Source organism: Canis lupus, chromosome 32, assembly GCF_048164855.1.
Source record: "Canis lupus baileyi chromosome 32, mCanLup2.hap1, whole genome shotgun sequence".
Lineage (NCBI taxonomy): Eukaryota > Metazoa > Chordata > Mammalia > Carnivora > Canidae > Canis > Canis lupus.
The window spans coordinates 10,504,867-10,523,995 of NC_132869.1; the positions used below are offsets into that span (position 1 = coordinate 10,504,867).

At 44.3% G+C, this 19,129-nt stretch overlaps 1 protein-coding gene, 1 long non-coding RNA gene and 1 other non-coding gene across 5 annotated transcripts in view; 2 read left to right on the forward strand and 1 right to left on the reverse strand.

The window, feature by feature from the left end:
- Positions 1–6,601, reverse strand: part of GPR176 (G protein-coupled receptor 176) — a 133,661-nt gene extending 127,060 nt beyond the window's left edge. For all 3 annotated transcript variants that reach the window (XM_072809697.1, XM_072809699.1, XM_072809698.1), the window contains exon 1: positions 5,609–6,601. In XM_072809697.1, coding sequence (XP_072665798.1) covers positions 5,609–5,901 — 293 coding nt within the window. In that variant the 5' untranslated portion in view covers positions 5,902–6,601. The remainder of the gene's footprint in view (positions 1–5,608) is intronic.
- A 30-nt stretch (positions 6,602–6,631) lies between these two features.
- Positions 6,632–17,730, forward strand: LOC140623315 (uncharacterized). The gene is made up of 3 exons (XR_012022960.1): positions 6,632–6,777; positions 7,018–15,392; positions 15,794–17,730. It is a non-coding gene; the product is annotated as an uncharacterized lncRNA (long non-coding RNA).
- LOC140623388 (U6 spliceosomal RNA) lies at positions 15,590–15,696 on the forward strand. Its single transcript, XR_012023011.1, has one exon. It is a non-coding gene; the product is annotated as a U6 spliceosomal RNA (small nuclear RNA).
- Positions 17,731–19,129: the final 1,399 nt, after the last annotated feature.

Sequence of the window (19,129 nt, forward strand, 5' to 3'; positions counted from 1 at the left end):
AAGGTCAATATATTCATACATTTACATCCATTAATGTCTACATCTAAAATTATTCACTTATTTAGCTTTCCACCATGAGGGAATGGAATACAGATACTGTTAAATTTGGAAGAGAGAATTCAAGTAAGCAACTCAGAATAAGGTCACTAGGTACCCAAAGAACAATGAGAAAACACGAGGTATCTGAAAAGAGATGGAATGAATATAAGAACATAAAAACTCAGGCAGCCCAGGTGGCTCAGGAGTTCAGCACCGCTTTCAGCCCAGAGCGCTCCCTGTGTGGAGCCTGCTTCTCCCTCTGCCTGTGTCTCTGTCTCTGCCTCTCTCTCTGTGTATGTGTGTGTGTCTCTCTCATGAATAAATAAACACAAATAAAATAAAATCTTTAAAAAAAAAAAAAAAGAATCTTGGGATCCCTGGGTGGCACAGCGGTTTAGCGCCTGCCTTTGGCCCAGGGCGCGATCCTGGAGACCCGGGATCGAATCCCACGTCGGGCTCCCAGTGCATGGAGCCTGCTTCTCCCTCTGCCTGTGTCTCTGCTTCTCTCTCTCTCTGTGTGACTATCATAAATAAATAAATAAATAAATAAATAAATAAATAAACAAACAAACCTACATTTCCTATTTCTTTTAAAAAAAAAAAGAATCTTTTAAAATCTTTAAAAAAAGAATTTTTTTTCATCCAGCCAGTGTGGAAGTTTGTTGACAATAAAACCATTTTCACAACAACTTCCAGTCACTGTCCAATCTAAATGGCTTTTTCAGAAAAATGACTACTAGAGAAACTCTTGGGCAAACTCAATAGAAGAGATACTTTCTCAGACTCTGGGCATCCCAGAGGAAAAACAGAGCCATGTCAACTTGTTCCTGTTTTGAGACAAATTTGCTCCCACTCTACAAAATCTCACCCAATAAACAGAGTATTTCTAGCTGAACCATGGATATTTGGAGCCAAACACTGGGAACCTTAAAAAAAAAAAAAAAAGGAACTAAAAATGAACACTGGGAACCTTAAAAAAAAAAAAGGAACTAAAAATGAAAATTCCATACAATAAATTAGTTGCTTTGTATCCCAGCATCAAGAAGTTCTACTACTCTAACCTTAACTATCAACATATACAAGATTTTAATACCATGTAAATACTGCTCTGATTGGGAAGGGGGTCCTTGCAAAAGTTACATTTCTAATTGTAAGCAAAGGAATTCTGTATTTCAATAGCACAAGACCAAACACTAAGGCCCAGAGTAAAATAGGACCAGGTAAAGCAAAAATAAAACAGGGGCACCTGGCTGGCTCAGTCAGGAGAGCATATGATTCTACATCTTGAGGTCAGGAGTTTATGCCCCATGGTAGGTATAGGGATTACTAAAAAAAAAAAAAAAAACGGATTAAAAGAAATTTAAAAATTAAAGAAAAACAAAACAATGGATTGAAATTTAAATTTGTCTTCTTGCCCCAATGGGCTCATTGCTGTTGGGTCATTTGTAAAGGTGAAATTGTCATAAATATTTCTGGCCTTAGGGTTTTTTTAGATGACAGCAATTCCTGTTAAAAACAAAATTAATGTGGGACACCCAGGTTGCTCAGTGGTCAGCCTTTGGCTCAGGGCGTGATCCCATGGTCCCAGGATCGAGTCCCACATCAGGCTCCCTGCATGGAGTCTGCTTTTCCCTCTGCCTGTCTCTGACTCTCTCTCTGTGTCTCTCATGAATAAATAAATAAAATTTAAAAAAAAAAAAAAAAAGGAAAAGAATCTAGTGCCAGAATACATAAAGAATGCTTACAACTTGGAGTACTTGGGTGGCTCAGTCGGTTAAGCATCTGCCTTCAGCTCAGGTCATGATCCCAGGATCCTGGGATCAAGCTCCACATCAGGTTCTTTGCTTAGCATGGAGCCTGCTTCTCCCTCTCTCTCAAATAAATAAAATCTTTAAAAAATGCAAATCAAAACCATAATGAAATACCACTTAATGCCCACTATAGCATGACTATAATCAAAAAAATAAGGAACAAATGTTGGCAAAGATGCGGAGAAATTAGAACCTTCGTACATTGCTGGTGGGAATGTAAAATGATGCACCCTTTTTGGAAAGTAGTCTGGCAATTCCTTAAAGAATAAACTTAAGAATTACTAAATGATCCAGAAATTTCACTCTTGCTATATACCCCCAAGAAATTAAAAGCATTATGTCCACACAAAAATTATACAAATGTTCAGAGTAGCATTACTCATTACACCCAAAAAGTGAAAACAACTTGTGTCCATCAACTGATGAATAAAGGTGATACACCCGTAAAATAGAATATTATTAATAGAAAAGGCATAAAAAATATTCCACAACACAGATGAACTTTGAAACATTATACTAAGTAAAACAAGACAATTACAAAGAACCACATATTGTATGATTCCATACATATGAAACGTCCAGGATAAATCCACTGACACAGAAAGTAGATATATTATTAGTAGTTGCCTAGGGCTCATTCATCTTTATGCCTCTGAGAAAGTCTGTTTCCAGTTTATTTGTCAGGGTATTGGAGGGAAATGGGAAACAACTACTAACGGGTACATGGTTTCTTTTGGGGTGATAAAAAAAGTTCTAGAGTTTGATAGTGGTAATCATTGCTTAGCTCTGTGAATATACTTAAAATCACTGAATTATATACTATAATTGGACGAATTGGGTAGTACAGGATTTTTATCTCAATAAAGCTACTATTTGGGATCCCTGGGTGGTGCAGCGGTTTAGCGCCTGCCTTTGGCCCAGGGTGCGATCCTGGAGAACTGGGATCGAATCCCACGTCGGGCTCCCGGTACATGGAGCCTGCTTCTCCCTCTGCCTGTGTCTCTACCTCTCTCTCTCTCTCTCTCTCTGTATGACTATAATAAATAAATAAAAAATAAATAAATAAATAAATAAATAAATAAATAAATAAATAAATAAATAAATCTACTATTTTAAGCTTTTACGGTAGAATTTAATTTCCAGAAGGAATTAAAAAGTAGAAGGGTAAGGATGCCTGTGTGGCTCAGGTCATGATTCAGGGTCCTGGGACAGAGTCCAGCATCGGGCTTTTGCTCAGCAGGGAGCCTGCTTCTCCCTCTGCTTGCAGCTCCTCCTGCTTGTGCTTTCTCTCTCTGACAAATAAAGAAATAAAATATTTTTTTAAAAAGTGGAAAACTGTACATTAATTAAGGACTAGTAAGGAAAAGCATAGTGTTAGCAGAAGTATTTCATTCAGATGGAAGTCAAATTGATTTCCTACACCTAACATACTACATTATAAAAGAATGAGGGGAATGCATACATTACATGGAAATCAAAGACAACAGGAGAGAGAATTTGAGTCAATACATTAGAAGAGTTATCAGAACAGGCTGATAACTATTAACCTCACTATTTAAAATTTCTTAGATCAATCCAAGACATCATATTCTTGATTTAGTCTACTTAGGTTTCCAGGTATACCAAAAAGCAGGTAAAATAAGGTTGTTGATACTACATTATTAATGGCTATAATTAGCCTTTTTTTTTTTTTTTTTTTATTCATGAGAGACACACAGAGAGAAAGAGGTAGAGACACAGGCAGAGGGAGAAACAGGCTCCATGCATGGAGCCCGATGCGGGACTCGATTCCAGGACCCCAGGATCATGCCTTGGGCCGAAGGCAGGTGCTAAACCTGATGAGCCACCCAGGAATCCCTATAATTAGCCATTTTTAACTAAAAATCATCCTGTATAATTATGACTCATAAGCACAAACTAGCATTAGCACTGTTTCTATCAAACATTTAACCAAGGAACTCCAAGAATTAGCCAGCTATTATCTGGTTAACCTCAACTACTTTCAAAAACACAAATGTATTTCTCTGTCAAACAAGTTCCAGAAACATTGTTGGTGCCGAGTGTGGTTTTGTGGAAAGACTTTACACAATCATGAGCAGGGATGCCTAGGTGACTCAGGCTTAGATTAAGCATCTGCCTTGGGCTCAAGTCAGGATCCCAGGGTCCTGGGATCAAGCCCCATGGCTCAGCAGGGAGCCTCTTCTCCCTCTCCCTCCTGCACCTGCTCTCTCTCTCTCAAATAAATAAAATCTTAAAAAAAAAAAACAAAACATGAGCAAAAATAGTGTTTATATATATATATATATCATCTGTCAGATCAATTCAGTAACAGTTCCCCCCATTTCCTTTGAGAGGAATACTTCAATAATCACACCTCGAGGGATCAGGCCACAGACAAGATGGACCTCTATGTAGGTCATCAATGTCATAATATAGACCACTGGTGAGGAAAAATCATTTGTTGGCTATTGTCCACAATGCTCATTTTCTTTAAATAAGAACAAGTTCACTGATAAAAATCTCCTTAATGCCTCCAATGATGACAAGCACAGATGAGGGGGACAGGCAATTTATGAAGTGGGGAGCCTAGAGGTAACAAGTTTCATAACAGCCCCTTTCCAGTCTTTTTGATGTCATTTACCTTGATTTCCGTGGAAATTCACATGTATCTGTAAAAGAATCTATTCCTACTTTGAAATTTTAAGACTGCTCTTTTTTTTGAGAAAAGACCACTACCAGGGGAAGGGGCAGAGGAGCCCACTTCCCCCTCAGAGAGGAGCCTGAGACCAGCTCCTGGGACCAAGACCTGAGCTGAAGGCAGACGCTTAACCAACTGAGCCACCCAGGTGTCCCTTTTAAGACTGCTCTTGACCACAACATCACACATAATCCCATCTTTTTACATTTACTTAAACGCCACATCAGAAAATTTACATTTGAAGGGAAGTCACGTATTTACAAGTAATATGTAACGTGTTCAACTAACCTCAACAGAAATGAGTATTGTTATCATTTATCATTTAAAGGGTACCTACCAGAAGCACAGGTAATTTTCAGGCTAGTGGATTTTTACTAAACGCTCATTTCAGTTCTTTGAACAAGTATACCTAAGTCTGTATATTTTTGTACTTCGAACAAAACACAGGTAGAGAAATAGGCTGTAGATTATTGTTTTGTTGGGGCTTTCTAAAAATATCAGATGGCAACAGAGAGTTTAACTCCACAGGATGGTTTACCAGCAAGCAGGTTGGTGATCCGAAGAAGCCGGCCATAAAATACGCGCAAAATAAGGCTCTTTGAAAATAACTGTGTATATACGGACTAGATGGGAGGGCAGAACACAACAGCCATCAGCAACAAAACGGACTCTGGTCCTCGCTGTGTCAACAGGAGCGGGGCCAGCGCTCCGCCCCGGCGCTCCAGGGGCGTGGAACGGGGGGCGGGGGGGGCGAGGCACGACCCCATCCCGAAGCGCTCCGCGGGGCCGCCGCAGCCGCGGACCTCCTCCGGGACCAGGCGCGGTCCTCGGGCCGGACGAACCGCCGCCAGAACTCTCCTGCTGCCAGCCTAGGCGCTGGAGTGGACCTTCCCCGCTGAACTTCCCTGCAGTTACCTCGGCATTCTTAAGCCCCGCTACTGCCAGCCTGCCGGGCGACGCCACCGAAACCCACGGCGGCCCCGGGCCCCGAGCCCAAGCGCCCTCCGGGCCGGAGCGCCCGGGGAAGCGCGGCCGGGAGGCGCCCCCTCGGGCGGCTTACCGAGCAGCGAGCCTACGAAGATGACGACCTGCACGGCGGTGGTGAACTGGCGGTACAGCTGCGCCTCGCCGGACTCCCCGAGCGCGCTGCGGTTGGCGCCCGCAGCCTCGGCGCCCGACGCGTTGCGCGGCTCGCTGGCGATCCGGGAGACCCAGCTGCCGTTGTGCCCCATGGCGAGGCAGGGGTTCCGGCTCCTCGTCGCCCGCCCACCGCCGAGCCCGCCTGGGTCGCTCCCGCGCCGGCTGGAGTCCGGGAGAAGCCGGGGCACCGCGGGTCCCCTCACGTCTCCACATCGCCTGCCCCCGCGCCCAGCCGGCGAGGAGCGAGGGGCGCGAGGCTGCGCCCCGGGCCGGCTCCCACCCGGGTCCCCGTCAGCAGCCCCATGGAGGCTGCACGGGCTGAGCCGCCGCGCCGCGCCCGACCCTCCTCCCGGCTAGTCAGCGCCGCCAAGCCCACTCCGCAGCGATGGAAACGCCGGAGGCACCGGACAGTCGCGGAGGGCGCGCCCCGCTCCCGCCGCCCTCAGCCTCTCCTCCTGCCACCCCTCGCCTCAGAAGGAGGGGGACATCTGGCCGAGGCCGCTGGCCAATCCCGTGCTTGCTTCGAGGGGCTGGAGGGCGCTGCGAAGCCGGTGAAATGCGCGAGCCAAGCGACCGGGGCTCCGAGGGGACCCCGGCGTCCCCGACGGCACCCACACCTGGTCGGAACAGCCTCGCCCTCTGCGCCCGGCCGTCCCCCAGGACGCCGCCGCCGTCTACTCCCGCCCAGCCCCTCGTCCCGGGCTCCGACCTCCCGCCCCGGGGTCAGCGGCAGGGACCCCGTTCTGGAGCCCCCTCGCCTCTGCACGGCCAAGCGCCCGCTTTCCTGGCCCTGCTCCCGCCTTGGCCGGCGGGAGCGACGCTGGCGGCCGCGCGGGGACAGGGGAGGACGCCCCCGGAGGGGCAGGGCACGGTCTGCGCACCGGCGGACTCCCGGCGCGCTCCAGGGGCAGGGGAGGGCGCGCTGCCCGCGGAGGGGGGGGGGGCGGTCACGTGACGCGCGCGGCTCCGCCCCTCACGCCGAGGGGGCCGCGGGGAGGGCGCCATTTTGGCCCTTCTGGGCGTGCCTTTCTCGGCTGGAGCGTGGGAGGCGCCGAGGATCCTGGTTTGGCGGCGCTGGATGTGTGCGAGGTGCTTCCTGGGTTTCACTTTATTTGTTCCTGTGGTTACTGCCCCTTATTTCTTCAGCGGAGAGAGGCTGCCTGAAAGGCTTGTAATTCCACTGCGCTGTCACCTGCGGCGGGGCTCCCAGTCCTAGGCTGCTCAGTGACGCCTTGGGTGTAGCTGAAGATGAAAGATAACATTGACGACGCTGGTGCATGGTTCCCTGGATGTTTTTACGGAGTAACCTTTTTTTTTTTTTTTTTTAAGATTTTACGTGTTTGATAAAGAGGAAGCGGCAGGTAGAGGGAGAAGCGGACTCCCCGCTGAGCAGGGAGCCGGGGGCGGGACTCCATCCCAGGACCCCGGGATCGTGACCTGAGCTGAAGGCCGATGTTTGACCCACCGAGCCACCAGGTGCTCCAGGAGTCTCCTATCTATAAAGGTATACAGTATAGCCCAAGTCTGGTGGAATCCAAGGAAAGAATAGTTGGAGAGGGAGCTACTACTTCCTGCGACACGGTGCAAAAAGTCGGGAAGCTGGGATAACCAAGTGACCAAGAAATGGTAAAAGTGGGACTCCTGGGTGGCTCAGCGGTTGAGCGTCTGCCTTCGGCTCAGGTCGTGATCCCGGGATTCTGGATCGAGACCCACGTGGGGCCCCTGCACGGAGCCTGCTTCTCCCTCTGCATGTCTCTGCCCCCCTCTCTGTATCTCTCATGAATAAATAAATCTTAGAAAAAAGAAAGAAAGAAAGAAATGGTAAGAGTAGCTGAGTAGTAAAGCCGAGTGAATGTGTACTTCTGGAGAAAAGGAAAACAAGATAGGAAAAGATGACTAAAGATTTGCTGTTTTGAAACTTTGGAAACTGGTTTCTTCTAATTGGGGAAGGACTTGATAGAGAGCATTAACATACCGACTGATAGCATTAGGTCCCAAATTACTGACTTTATTGATTAGAATCACAGAATTTCTTGGGGCACCTGGCTGGCTCAGTCAGCAAAGCATGGAACTCTTGGATCTTGGGGTTGTCAGTTTCAGCTGGTTGCGGAGATTACTTTAAAAAATAATTACCGGGGATCCCTGGGTGGCTCAGCGGTTTCGCGTCTGCCTTTGGCCCAGGGCGCGGTCCTGGAGTCCCGGGATCGAGTCCCACGTCGGGCTCCCGGCATGGGCCTGCTTATCCCTCCTCCTGTGTCTCTGCCTCTCTCTCTCTCTCTCTCTCTCTCTCTCTCTCTATGTCTATCATGAATAAATAAATCTTAAAGAAAAATAAAAATAGAAAAAAAAATAATTACCGAACTTCTTGATGATCACAAGGCTGATCCTGCTTCATTTCACTGTACAAGACATGAAGTTTTTTGTTTTTGTTTTTTTTTTAATTTTTTATTTATTTATGATAGTCACACACACAGAGAGAGAGAGAGGCAGAGACAGAGGCAGAGGGAGAAGCAGGCTCCATGCACCGGGAGCCCGACGTGGGATTCGATCCTGGGTCTCCAGGATCGCACCCTGGGCCAAAGGCAGGCGCCAAACCGCTGCGCCACCCAGGGTTCCCCCCATGAAGTTTTTTTAAAGACCAAAAAAGTCCTCCGTGGCTTGCACATGATTGGGTTCTCATAATATCTGCAGGTAATAATCGTCCATGTAAGCAGTTACTTTAAACATTTCAGAGGCCTTAAAAAGAGGAGAGGCACAAATGTAGTTTTGGAATGTTGGTGATGTTGGGATCCAGAGCCCACGGCCAAGAAAGAATTTTTAAGAGGTCTTTGGTGCAAAAAGGTGGTTTTGCTAAAGCATGGAAACAGGACCTGTGGGCTGCTGGCCCCAGATTATGAGGAGCGACTCATCTAGTACTTGTGGTGGGGGGAAGTAAACGGAAGTTCCAAAAGGATTTTCTTACGCTAAAGAAGACTCACACAATACAAAGGCCTTGCTACAGTCAAACCAAAGTTGCTTTTCTCTTTAGCTTGCCATCAGCGTTAAGGAATGTTATACTTGGGCGGGCCGGTGGCGCAGCGGCTTAGCGCCACCTGCAGCCTGAAGTGTGATCCTGGAGACCTGGGGTCGAGCTCCCTGCATGGAACCTGCTTCTCCTTCTGCCTGTGTCTCTGCCTCTCTTTCTCTCTGTGTCTCTCATGAATAGATAAATAAAATCTTAAAAAAAAAAAATAAGGAATGTTATACTCTCCTGCCTCAAGGATTTGTCAATGGGCTGCAGGTTATAAGGACATTTAATATTTATCTACATTTCTTTTTGCCTTTGTTTCCCACATTAAAATTACTGATCAATTGAATTTTTTTAAAGCCGTTTCCAGTATTGAGTATTAAAATTCGTTCTTAGAGTCCAAACATGTTCTTCAAGCCCCCTTGCACTATAATCATTACAAGACAAAATGTAATAGTCATTCAGCAACATCCAGCACATTCCTTTAGGAAAGGGTAAGGAAGAATGTGTAAATGAGTTGTTTAGTAGCAGTTGTAAAAATACATCTTTACCTGTCACTCTCTATTCAAAACTGCTAAGAGTTGGGATAAAGATGTAGGATAGAGTCACTTTTGTAGATGGAAAGATTTCAATAAAGCAAGAAAACTTGGAGCACCTGGGTTGCTCAGTGGTTGAGCGTCTGCCTTTGGCTCAGGGCATGATCCTGGAGTCCCGGGACTTCCAAATCGAGCTCCCTACATGGAGCCTACTCCTCCCTCTGCTTATGTTTCTGCCTCTCTCTCTGTGTGTCTCTCATGAATAAATAAATAAAATCTTTGAAGGAAGAAAAAAGAAAAAGCAAGAAAACTCTCATTTTTTTAATTCTGAGAAGATACCGGTAAATTTTCTACAGCCCCTAAATTGATACTATAACTAACCTGAGTTAGCTCCTTGGTGAGTCACAGATAGGAACTACACCAAGTGAGTTGCCACACAACGGAAACGTATTTGCAGCAAATTAGGAAATCATGGGGAATAACTAACTTCCAAAGCCAGGACTCCTGGAGCAAGGAAGAATGGTTCCTTTTATCTAGGGTTATGATGAATATTTAGATGAGAGCAGTGGGTGTAAGATCTCGCAAGCACTTTAAGTAAACACACCTATGCATACTTTGTATGTTATGTAACAAGGCTTCTGCTCCTCACTGGGTTAGTATTAACCCAGTGTTGGTCACTCTGTGGATCCTATCATGGTGCATTTGCACAGGAATGAGTCAACGGTTAAGCTCAAACTCAAACTTTATTGCTTGAGGGATAGTTTTGGTTTTCATCACAGGATGCTATGCACGTAGAGTCTTGCCTGAGTTAAGAGGTAACTTGGGAAGAACTTGAGGAAAACTGTAGGACAAGGCTGGTGGGTACAAGCAGGTGAGCAGTAAAGGTGAGGTCTTGGAATCTACCTGATGACAGTGTTAGTGTATAGGATTAGTTGAGTCAGGAATTAACTTGAAGGGTGCCTGAGTGGCTCAGTTGATCGAGCATGCAACTCTCAGTTGCAGCTCAGGTCATGATCTCAGGATCCTGAGGTTGGGCTCTGCACTCAGCGAGGAGCCTGCTTGTTCCTCTCTCTCTGCTCCTCTCTCTCTAAAAAATAAATAATCTTAAAAAAAAAAAAAAAGAAAAAGGAGCTAGCTTGGGACACCTGGCTGTCTCAATCGATGGAGCACGTGGAGCAAGCATTACAACTTGACGTTGTAAATTGGAGCCTAACGTTGGGTATAGATGATGAGGTAGAAGAAGGTAAACTGAGGACAAAGCACAAGCTGACACCCAACAACCACCCCCACTCCTAATTCTCTGGTGGAATAAGTGTGACATTCCTCCAGGAAACTCCCGTCTTAATGTTAATACTTTGCTAGAGGAAAAACCAACAGCTTGACAATAGCCAGGCGTCCAATAACCTGAGAGTCTTTAGCATATGAAAGTCCTTTTGGACACCTTCCTTTTTCCTTACCTCCTCTAACATCCAAGTATATAATCAGCCATTCTTCATAGCCCCAGTGCAGTAACTCTTTCTGCCCGTGGATCCTGCACTTCTGCTTTAATAAAATCACCTTTTTGCACCAAAGACATCTCAAGAATTCCTTCTTGGCCTTTGGCTCTGGACCTCACCAACATTCCAAAACTACATCATAGAGATGACTTAAAAACAAAATCTTTAAAAAAAAATCTGGGCAGCCTGGCTGGCTCAGCGGTTTAGCACTGCTGTCAGCCCAAGGCCTGATCCTGGAGACCCAGGATCGAGTCCCACGTCAGGCTCCCTGCGTGGAGCCTGCTTCTCCCCCTGCCTAAGTCTCTGCCTCTCTCTCTCTCTCTCTCTCTGTCTCTCTCTGTCTCTCTCTGTCTCTCATGAATAAATAAAATCTTTTAAGAAAATAAAAAAAAAAGAATCTGCTGAGGTCACTATGATTCCCAGACTTGAGGATAGATTGCATCGTGAAAATATAAGACCAAGGACAGGAAGAGAGTAGCATGGCTCTTATGTCTGTGTGCTATGTGAAGTTTTCACCGAGTACAGGAGAATTTAAGATTGATATGAGATCAGATATGATTTAAATATATGTTAAGTGTCTATGGTAGTGTTATTTATTCTTATCTGGGCATTGCAAACTTAGTGGCCTAAACAACAGCTATCATTTAATTTGCTCACAGATACGCAATTTGGTCAAACATCAATGGGACAGGGATGCCTGGATGGCTCAATGGTTAAACGTCTGCCTTTGGCTCACAGCATGATGCTGGAGTCCCAGGATCCAGTCCCACATTGAGCACCCTGCATGGAGCCTGCTTCTCCTTCTGCCTATGTCTCTGTCTCTCCCTGTGTGTCTCTCATGAATAAATAAATAAGTCTTTAGGGGAAAAAAAAAGGATAAATGGGACACCTTGTCTGCACCACATGACATCAGCTGGGGCAGCTCAAAAATCAAGTCCAGAGTCTGAAATCTGAAGGCTTGCTCTTTCACATATCTGGCAGTTAATGCTACTAGCTGTTTGAACTTCAGCTGGAACTGAGCTGGAATACCTATAGGTGGTCCCTCCATGTGGCCACTTGGCTTCCTCACTGCCTGGCAGCTATGTTCCCAAAGTGAGCACTCCAAGAGAATTCCAAGAGGACAAGGTGTAGCTGGGGTAGTGGGGTACAAGAGCACCTGGCTCCAGGGATCCCGAACAAACCAGGTTTGGCCACTTGGCCACAGACCAAATCCGAAGGCAGAGAAATGAATGGTGATGAAACAAAAATGGAATTTATTTCAGTGAGGTGAACATTATGTTTGTGCTGCAGGTGGACAGTGGAGTTCAGGTCAATCGTTGTCTTAAAATCAATCACAGACGAGGTCATGCTGGCTCAGGGTAGATCCTATTGGATGCTCTGCCCTTAGGGTCTTTTGCCTGAGTTAAGAAATAAGCTAGAAAAGATAACTCATTTAGAAAGTTTGAAGTCAACACGAGGGTAGTTCCTCTTTCAAATGCAGAAATTGCCTAATTCTCAGAAGTCACAAAGCATCATTTCAACTATTTGTTGAAACAGTAAAAAAAATTTTAAAAAAAACCACATTTATGGAGAAAGGACACAGACTATACTTAATGGGGAAAGTATCAGTTATATTGTAAGAAGAGCATGTGGGATGAGAGATGTTATAGTCATTTAAGAAAAATATAATATGCTATAATGCCTATTTTACTTTTGTCCAAAAGAAAAAAATCTTCAAGAGGTCCCATTTTAGATTTTTTTTTTTTTCTGGAATTGAACCTGAGGAGGCAAAACAAACAAAAAACAAATTAATTGGAGTCTGCTCCAATTACTTACTATGTACAGGTGTTAAATGTGTTTATGAGCTGGTTAATATTAATAATCAGGTACACAGCCATAGCTGAAGGCAGGTGGTAGCCACATTTATGTGCTAGCTCATTTTTACCCCTAAATTTGTAGAACTACAGTACAATCAGGTAGTGATGATGCAGGCTGGCTCAGTCTGAGGACCCAGAGGGTGTACTGCAGGACCAGCCAGGTTTCCTGAAGGATGGAAATCAAACACGAGCGGAGAGGAAGTGAGAGCAGAGTTTGTTGAAGATTTATGTATATATAGAGAGAAGATCAGATCGAATTTCTGGAGACTCAGAAAAGAAAGGAGAGAGACTCCTATCTTTGCTTGAGGTCTTTTTTTTTTTTTCTTTTTTTTAATTAAGGATAATGTTCTGCTGTATGTATTCTCCCAGCCATGCAGGCACTGGGTAAAACAAAGACGAGTGCTCAAGTGTCTTCCATAAGTCGCTTATGCCATGGAGCTAGGGGTCTTGGCATCAAGGTGTGGAGAGTCAGTGAACTCGGAAAACTTTGAAGATGACCTCACCCAGTCACCTTAGATGCTGTCTATTGTGCGGGAAGACTCCAAAGTAATCCTTAACTCCTTGACCTTTACAAGGAGGACATACAGTAAGGCATGTGTGAGGTGGGGTGCAGGTCCTAGCAAGAATAGAGGCAGCAAGGGGCACTTGGGTGGTGCAGTCTGTTGGATGTCTGACTCTTGCTTTCAGCTCAGGCACCGTGTTATGTGAGGCTGATTAGAATTCTCCCTCTCACTCTCTACCCTCCCCCTCATGGTCGGTCTCTCTCTCTCTCTCTCTAATAAATAAATCTAAAACAAAAAAGAAAAGAAAAGAGTAGAGATAGCCAAAAAAACAAATCCAATCTTTTATAGGGTCCTTCAATTTGCCTTTCTCAATGGGAAATGGAGTAGAAATTAAGTAACCTCTGGCTCTTAGAAAATGCTGTTACATGTAAGATTCCTCTCCCGTCATGAATTGTATAAGAAGGCATTCTCCCAATTTAAAAACACCTGTGTTCTTGGGGATCCCTGGGTGGCTCAGCGGTTTAGGGCCTGACTTTGGCCCAGGGCGTGATTTTGAAGTCCCAGGATCAAGTCCTGCATCAGGCTCCCTGCATGGAGTCTGCTTCTCCCTCTGCCTGTGTCTCTGCTTCTCTCTCCCTCTCTCTGTGTATCTCATGGATAAATAAATAAAATCTTTAAAGGAAAAAAAATTAAAAAATAAAAAATAAAAACACCTGTGTTCCCAAACTATTTAAATCATTTTTTTAGCACTCAGGGGCCATTTTCCTATTGAAATAATAAACATGATGATAGAGTTCTCAGAGTGGAAGACAAAGGAGTGAGAGGCTCTGGGGATTAAGGAACCCCAGCAAGGTCCTACTTAGTCTTTAGGTCTACCTCCTTCAGTCTCCACAGTGTTTATAAGAGCTACTCTTCTTAAGCCAGTAATTCACCCATTTAACAACTGATAAAACCTTTGTGCTGGGAAGGTAGGAATACAGTAGTGTGGAATAGAACAGATTCTCAAAGCTTTCTCCAATCACCTGGTCTTAATCATATACCAACTAGGATTTGCTTAGGGATTTTGCTTATTGTAACCATGGGAAAATCGATATGATATTTAATTTAACGTGTCAACTTGACTAAGCCACTTGGGTTGCTCAGATATTTGGGCAAATACCATTCGGGTTTTTCTACGAAGGTATTTTTGGATGAGATTAACATTTGAATCTGAAGACAGAGTAAAGAAGATTCCCTTTCTTGCCGTGGGCAGGTCTCATCCAATTAAATTCTGACTAAAACAAAAAGGTAATAGGTAATTTTTAAGAGCCTATTATCTTCTCTGTTTTTCTCTTATACTGCTGTGGTATAGTGACAGACAAAATTTGCATATAGGTACTAATAGCAAGTCTTTCAATATTTATAGACTATAATAGGATTCATCTTATGTTCAAAAGGAGTCCCAGATTCCAACTTTCTTGGGCATTTATTAAAGAGCAGGAGGGGACTTGGGTAGGGAGAAGAAGAAATGGAATAGGATTTAGGATAATTGCAAAGCCGAAGGTAAGGGGAAGTGAAGAGGAAGCCTGTGGTGTTTATTTCTCCCTTCTTTCCCTTCTTCATTGAGGGCCTCCTCCTTCTTCCTGTCCCCTACACCACACCCTCACATGTGTCTGTGTGGCCTCTTGAGTATTTTGCGTTGGTAAGCCCAAGCAGCAGCATGTTGAGGGAAGATGGGTCCTTATGGTCCCTGGCTACCTATCTGAAACAAGTGGTTCTATTTCCAAATGGTTATATCTAGGCCTATATAAGACACCAATAATGCAGATTTTTTTTTTATTTTTTAATTTATTTATGATAGTCACAGAGAGAGAGAGAGAGAGAGAGAGAGGCAGAGACATTGGCAGAGGGAGAAGCAGGCTCCATGCACCGGGAGCCCGACGTGGGATTTGATCCCGGGTCTCCAGGATCACGCCTTGGGCCAAAGGCAGGCACCAAACTGCTGCGCCACCCAGGGATCCCAATAATGAAGATTTATTATGTGTATTATTAGCATTCAACAAAATCTTGTTCTCTTTTTCCAAATACACAGACTATTTTTCTCTGCTGCCCTTGCAAGTGGGCAGGGTCATGTGACTATTATGACTAACAATATGTGGGCAAAAGTGACAAATCATTTCTGGGCTGTGGCAGTGTAAAGCTGTTTGCAATTCTCAAGTCTCTGCTGCCCTGTCAGTGCCATAGGGAAGGTGCCTTGGGTTGAACTGGAAGAGCTAAAACATGGGCTCTGAAGTAGACTGTGTTTCTGCGTCACCATAGAAGACTGGGTAGGAAGAGGGAAGGGAGGGAAATCCTGGTGAGCCACCCAGACCTACAACAAATTTTGTATGAGCAAGAAATAAACCTCGATTGTACTAAACAACCAAGATTTTTGGAGCTGCTCATTATCACAGCATAAATGAGACTATCCTGCCAGATATAATTATGAAAACTGGGGCCTGTGTATTTAAGAAAGCACAGACTTCTGCTTGATTCGGCAGCACATACACTAAAATTGGACTGATACAGAAAAGATTAGCAGGGCTCCTGCACAAGGATGACACACAAATTCGTGAAGCACCCCATATTTAAAAAACAAAAACAAAAACACAGACTTTATTTTATTTCTGGGGAATGGAAGGTATTGAGTCAAGATTTTTTTTTAACATTTTATTTATCTATTTGACAGAACAAAAGCAGGGGAAGCAGCCAGCAGAAGGAGAGGGAGAAGCAGACTCCCCGCTGAGCAAGGAGCCCTAGGATCATGACCCTGAGCTGAAGGCAGACACTTAACCTACTGAGCCACCCAGGCACCCCGAGTCAAGACTTTAAAAATCTTTATGTATATTGGTAGTGGCAATAAGAATATCCTAGATCCTAGTGAAATAAAATGGTGGCCGATAATAAAACCTCTGGGTATCTTTGAATTGAACAATTGGTTTTTTTCATCTCCAAAAATATACTGGCCTCTGATAAATTTATGTAATTTAAATGGCTTTTTTGGAGAGTACTTAAGCTTACTATAATCGATAACCTATTTCTTATTCCCTGGAAACCAGAGTGTCTCTTTATGTTGGCAAACCTACCAACTCCCTGAAGATAAAAGATTCTAGTATAGCAGGGGCAAGAGGACAGCATTAATGTTGGAGTCAGTTGAACCTGGGTTTGAATGCTTGCTCCACAATTTCTCTTTGGGACGGTGGACAGTTACATGACCTCTCTAAGTTGTTTCCTCTTCTGCCAAACGGGGATAAAAATGCCTATTTGGGGGGCATCTGGCTGGCTCAGTTGATAGAACATGTGGCTCTTGATCTCTGTCATAAATTCAGGCCCAACATATTAGGTGTAGAGATTAACTTTTTAAAAATGCCTATTTTGTAAGATTATTTTGAGGACAATAAATTACTTAAGTAATGAAAACCTCTAACAGTGGGGCACTTGGGTGGTTCAGTTGGCTAAGTGTCTGCCTTCCGCTCAGGTCATAATCCCAGGGTTGGAGGATCCAGCCCTGTGCAGGGCTCGCTGAGCACCAGAGTCTGCTTATCCCTCTCACTCTGCCCCTCCCTGCTCAAATAAATAAATAAAATCTTAAAAAAAAGAAAAAAGAAAAAAAGAAAGAAAACCTCTAACAGTATCTGGCACAATGTAGGAAATAGATGAAAGGTAACTATATAAGATCCATTTCTGTTTACACTTAAAGAAAACAAATATCAAAGGGGGAAAAGCTTTACTTTTCAAAAAAGAATTCTCTCTCTCTCTCCACACACACACACACACACACACACACACATATAAAGAATTTATTTATTTATTCATGAGAAACACAGAAAGAGGCAGAGACATAGACAGAGGGAGAAGCAGGCTTCATGCAGGGAGCCCAACGTGGGGACTCGATCCCAGGACTCCAGGATCATGCCCTGGGCAGAAGGCAGGCACTTAAACCGCTGAGCCACCCAGGCTGCCCTCTTTGTATATTTAAGTAAAATTCTGCCTAACAAGTGTATTTCAAAAAAATATAAGAACTGCTTAATTTGCAATTAGCAAAGGACAATGTGGCTTTTGGAAAATTTTACTTTAAGATTTAGAAGTCCGGAATTTAGAGGCACCTGGGTGGCTCAGTGATTGAATGTCGGCCTTCAGCTCAGGTCATGATCCTGGGGTCCTGGGATTGAGTCCTACATCAGGCTCCACACAGAGAGCCTGCTTCTCCCTCTGCCTCTGTCTCTGCTTCTCTCTCTCTCTGTGTGTCTCTCATGAATAAATAAATAAAATCTTAAAAAAAAAAATAGAAGTCCAGAATTTAGCTTTACATTATTGGGCTCAATATGTTTACTTTGTGGTTCTTGGTTTTTAGTATGCTAACTTACCATCAAAGCAATAATCTGTTTAAAAGATATTAACACAGTCTTCCCATGTATTCCAAATTATCTCAATATGTAGATTGGGAAATGGTTTCCTACTGATATGAATCTATGAATATATCACCTAATTTGGTTTCCCAATTAGTAAGTCTTTGCACCTATAAATTGTTATTAAATTCATCAAGAATATCTGGGAGGTGCAAGGTTTAATACTCCCCTCCCCCAGGTAGCCTCAATAGTCTCACACACAAGCACATAAACACAGTGGTCATAAAACAACCTTACTAGTTGTTTTTTTGTTTGTTTGTTTGTTTGTTTTTTACGATTTATTTATTTATTTATTTATTAATGATAGAGAGAGAGAGAGAGAGAGAGAGAGAGAGAGGCAGAGACACAGGAGGAGGGAGAAGCAGGCTCCATGCCGGGAGCCCAACGCGGGACTCGATACCGGGATTCCAGGATCACGCCCTGGGCCAAAGGCAGGGGCTAAACCGCTGAGCTACCCAGGGATCCCCCGCCCCCCTTTTTTTTTTAAAGATTGTTATTTATTCATGAGAGAGAGAGAGAGAGAGAGACAGGCAGAGGGAGAAGCAGGCTCCACACAGGGAGCCCCACATGGGACTCGATCCCGGGACTCCAGGATCATGCCCTGGGCCAAAGGCAGGCACCAAACTGCTGAGCCAACCAGGGATCCCCCCTCAGGGATCCCCCTTACTAGTTTTTTAACAGAAAATATGCCAAAATGAAAATACCCTTGAGTATTACCATCTTTTTTTTTTTTTTTTTAAGATTTTATTTATTTATTCATGAGAGACAGAGAGAGATGCAGAGACATAGGCAGAGTGAGAAGCAGGCTCCCAATGGGGAACCCGATGCGGGACTCCATCCCAGGACTACCGGATCACGACCTGAGCCAAAGGCAGATGCTCAATCACTGAGCCACTTAGGCGTCCTGAGTATTACCCTCTTTAAAGGAATCACTTTGAGAAGCTGTTTAGCTATTGAAGAGTATTATGATTTCTCAACAGCTTTTTGTGATCCCAACAGCTTTTTGTGACTTCAGAAGCTGGTACATTCTTTCCTATATCCCTGATCATAATAAGGGAAAAGAAGCCTAGCTGAGGACAAAGCACAAGCTGACACCCCACAAATGACACCACTCCCCCCAGGAGAGATGAGTGTGACATTCCTCAGGCACTCTTGGCTGCCCTAAAAACCAAGGGAAAGGAAAAACAAATAGTTAGGGGCACCTGGGTAGCTCAGTGGTTGAGTGTCTGCCTTCTGCTCAGGTCCTGATCCTAGGGTCCTGGGATCAAATCCCACATCGGGCTCCCCACAGGGAGCCTGCTTCTCCCTCTGCCTGTGTCTCTGCCTCTCTGTATATCTCTCATGAATAAATAAATAAAATCTTAAAAAAAAAATAGTTAACTTATAGAGATTGTAGTCCTCTAGACATGAGTCTACCTCAGTTTACAAAATGCCTTAGTGATTTACAAGAAAAAAAGCATTCTTAACAATAACCTAACTTCCAGAAGGAAACTCCCATTTATCTTAATGTTAATGCTTATTAGAGGGAAAAACAACTCTACAGTGGCAAGGCCTCTAATATCTTGTAGGTCCTCCTTAGCACACAAAAAATCTTAAAATCTCCCTTTTCCCCTACC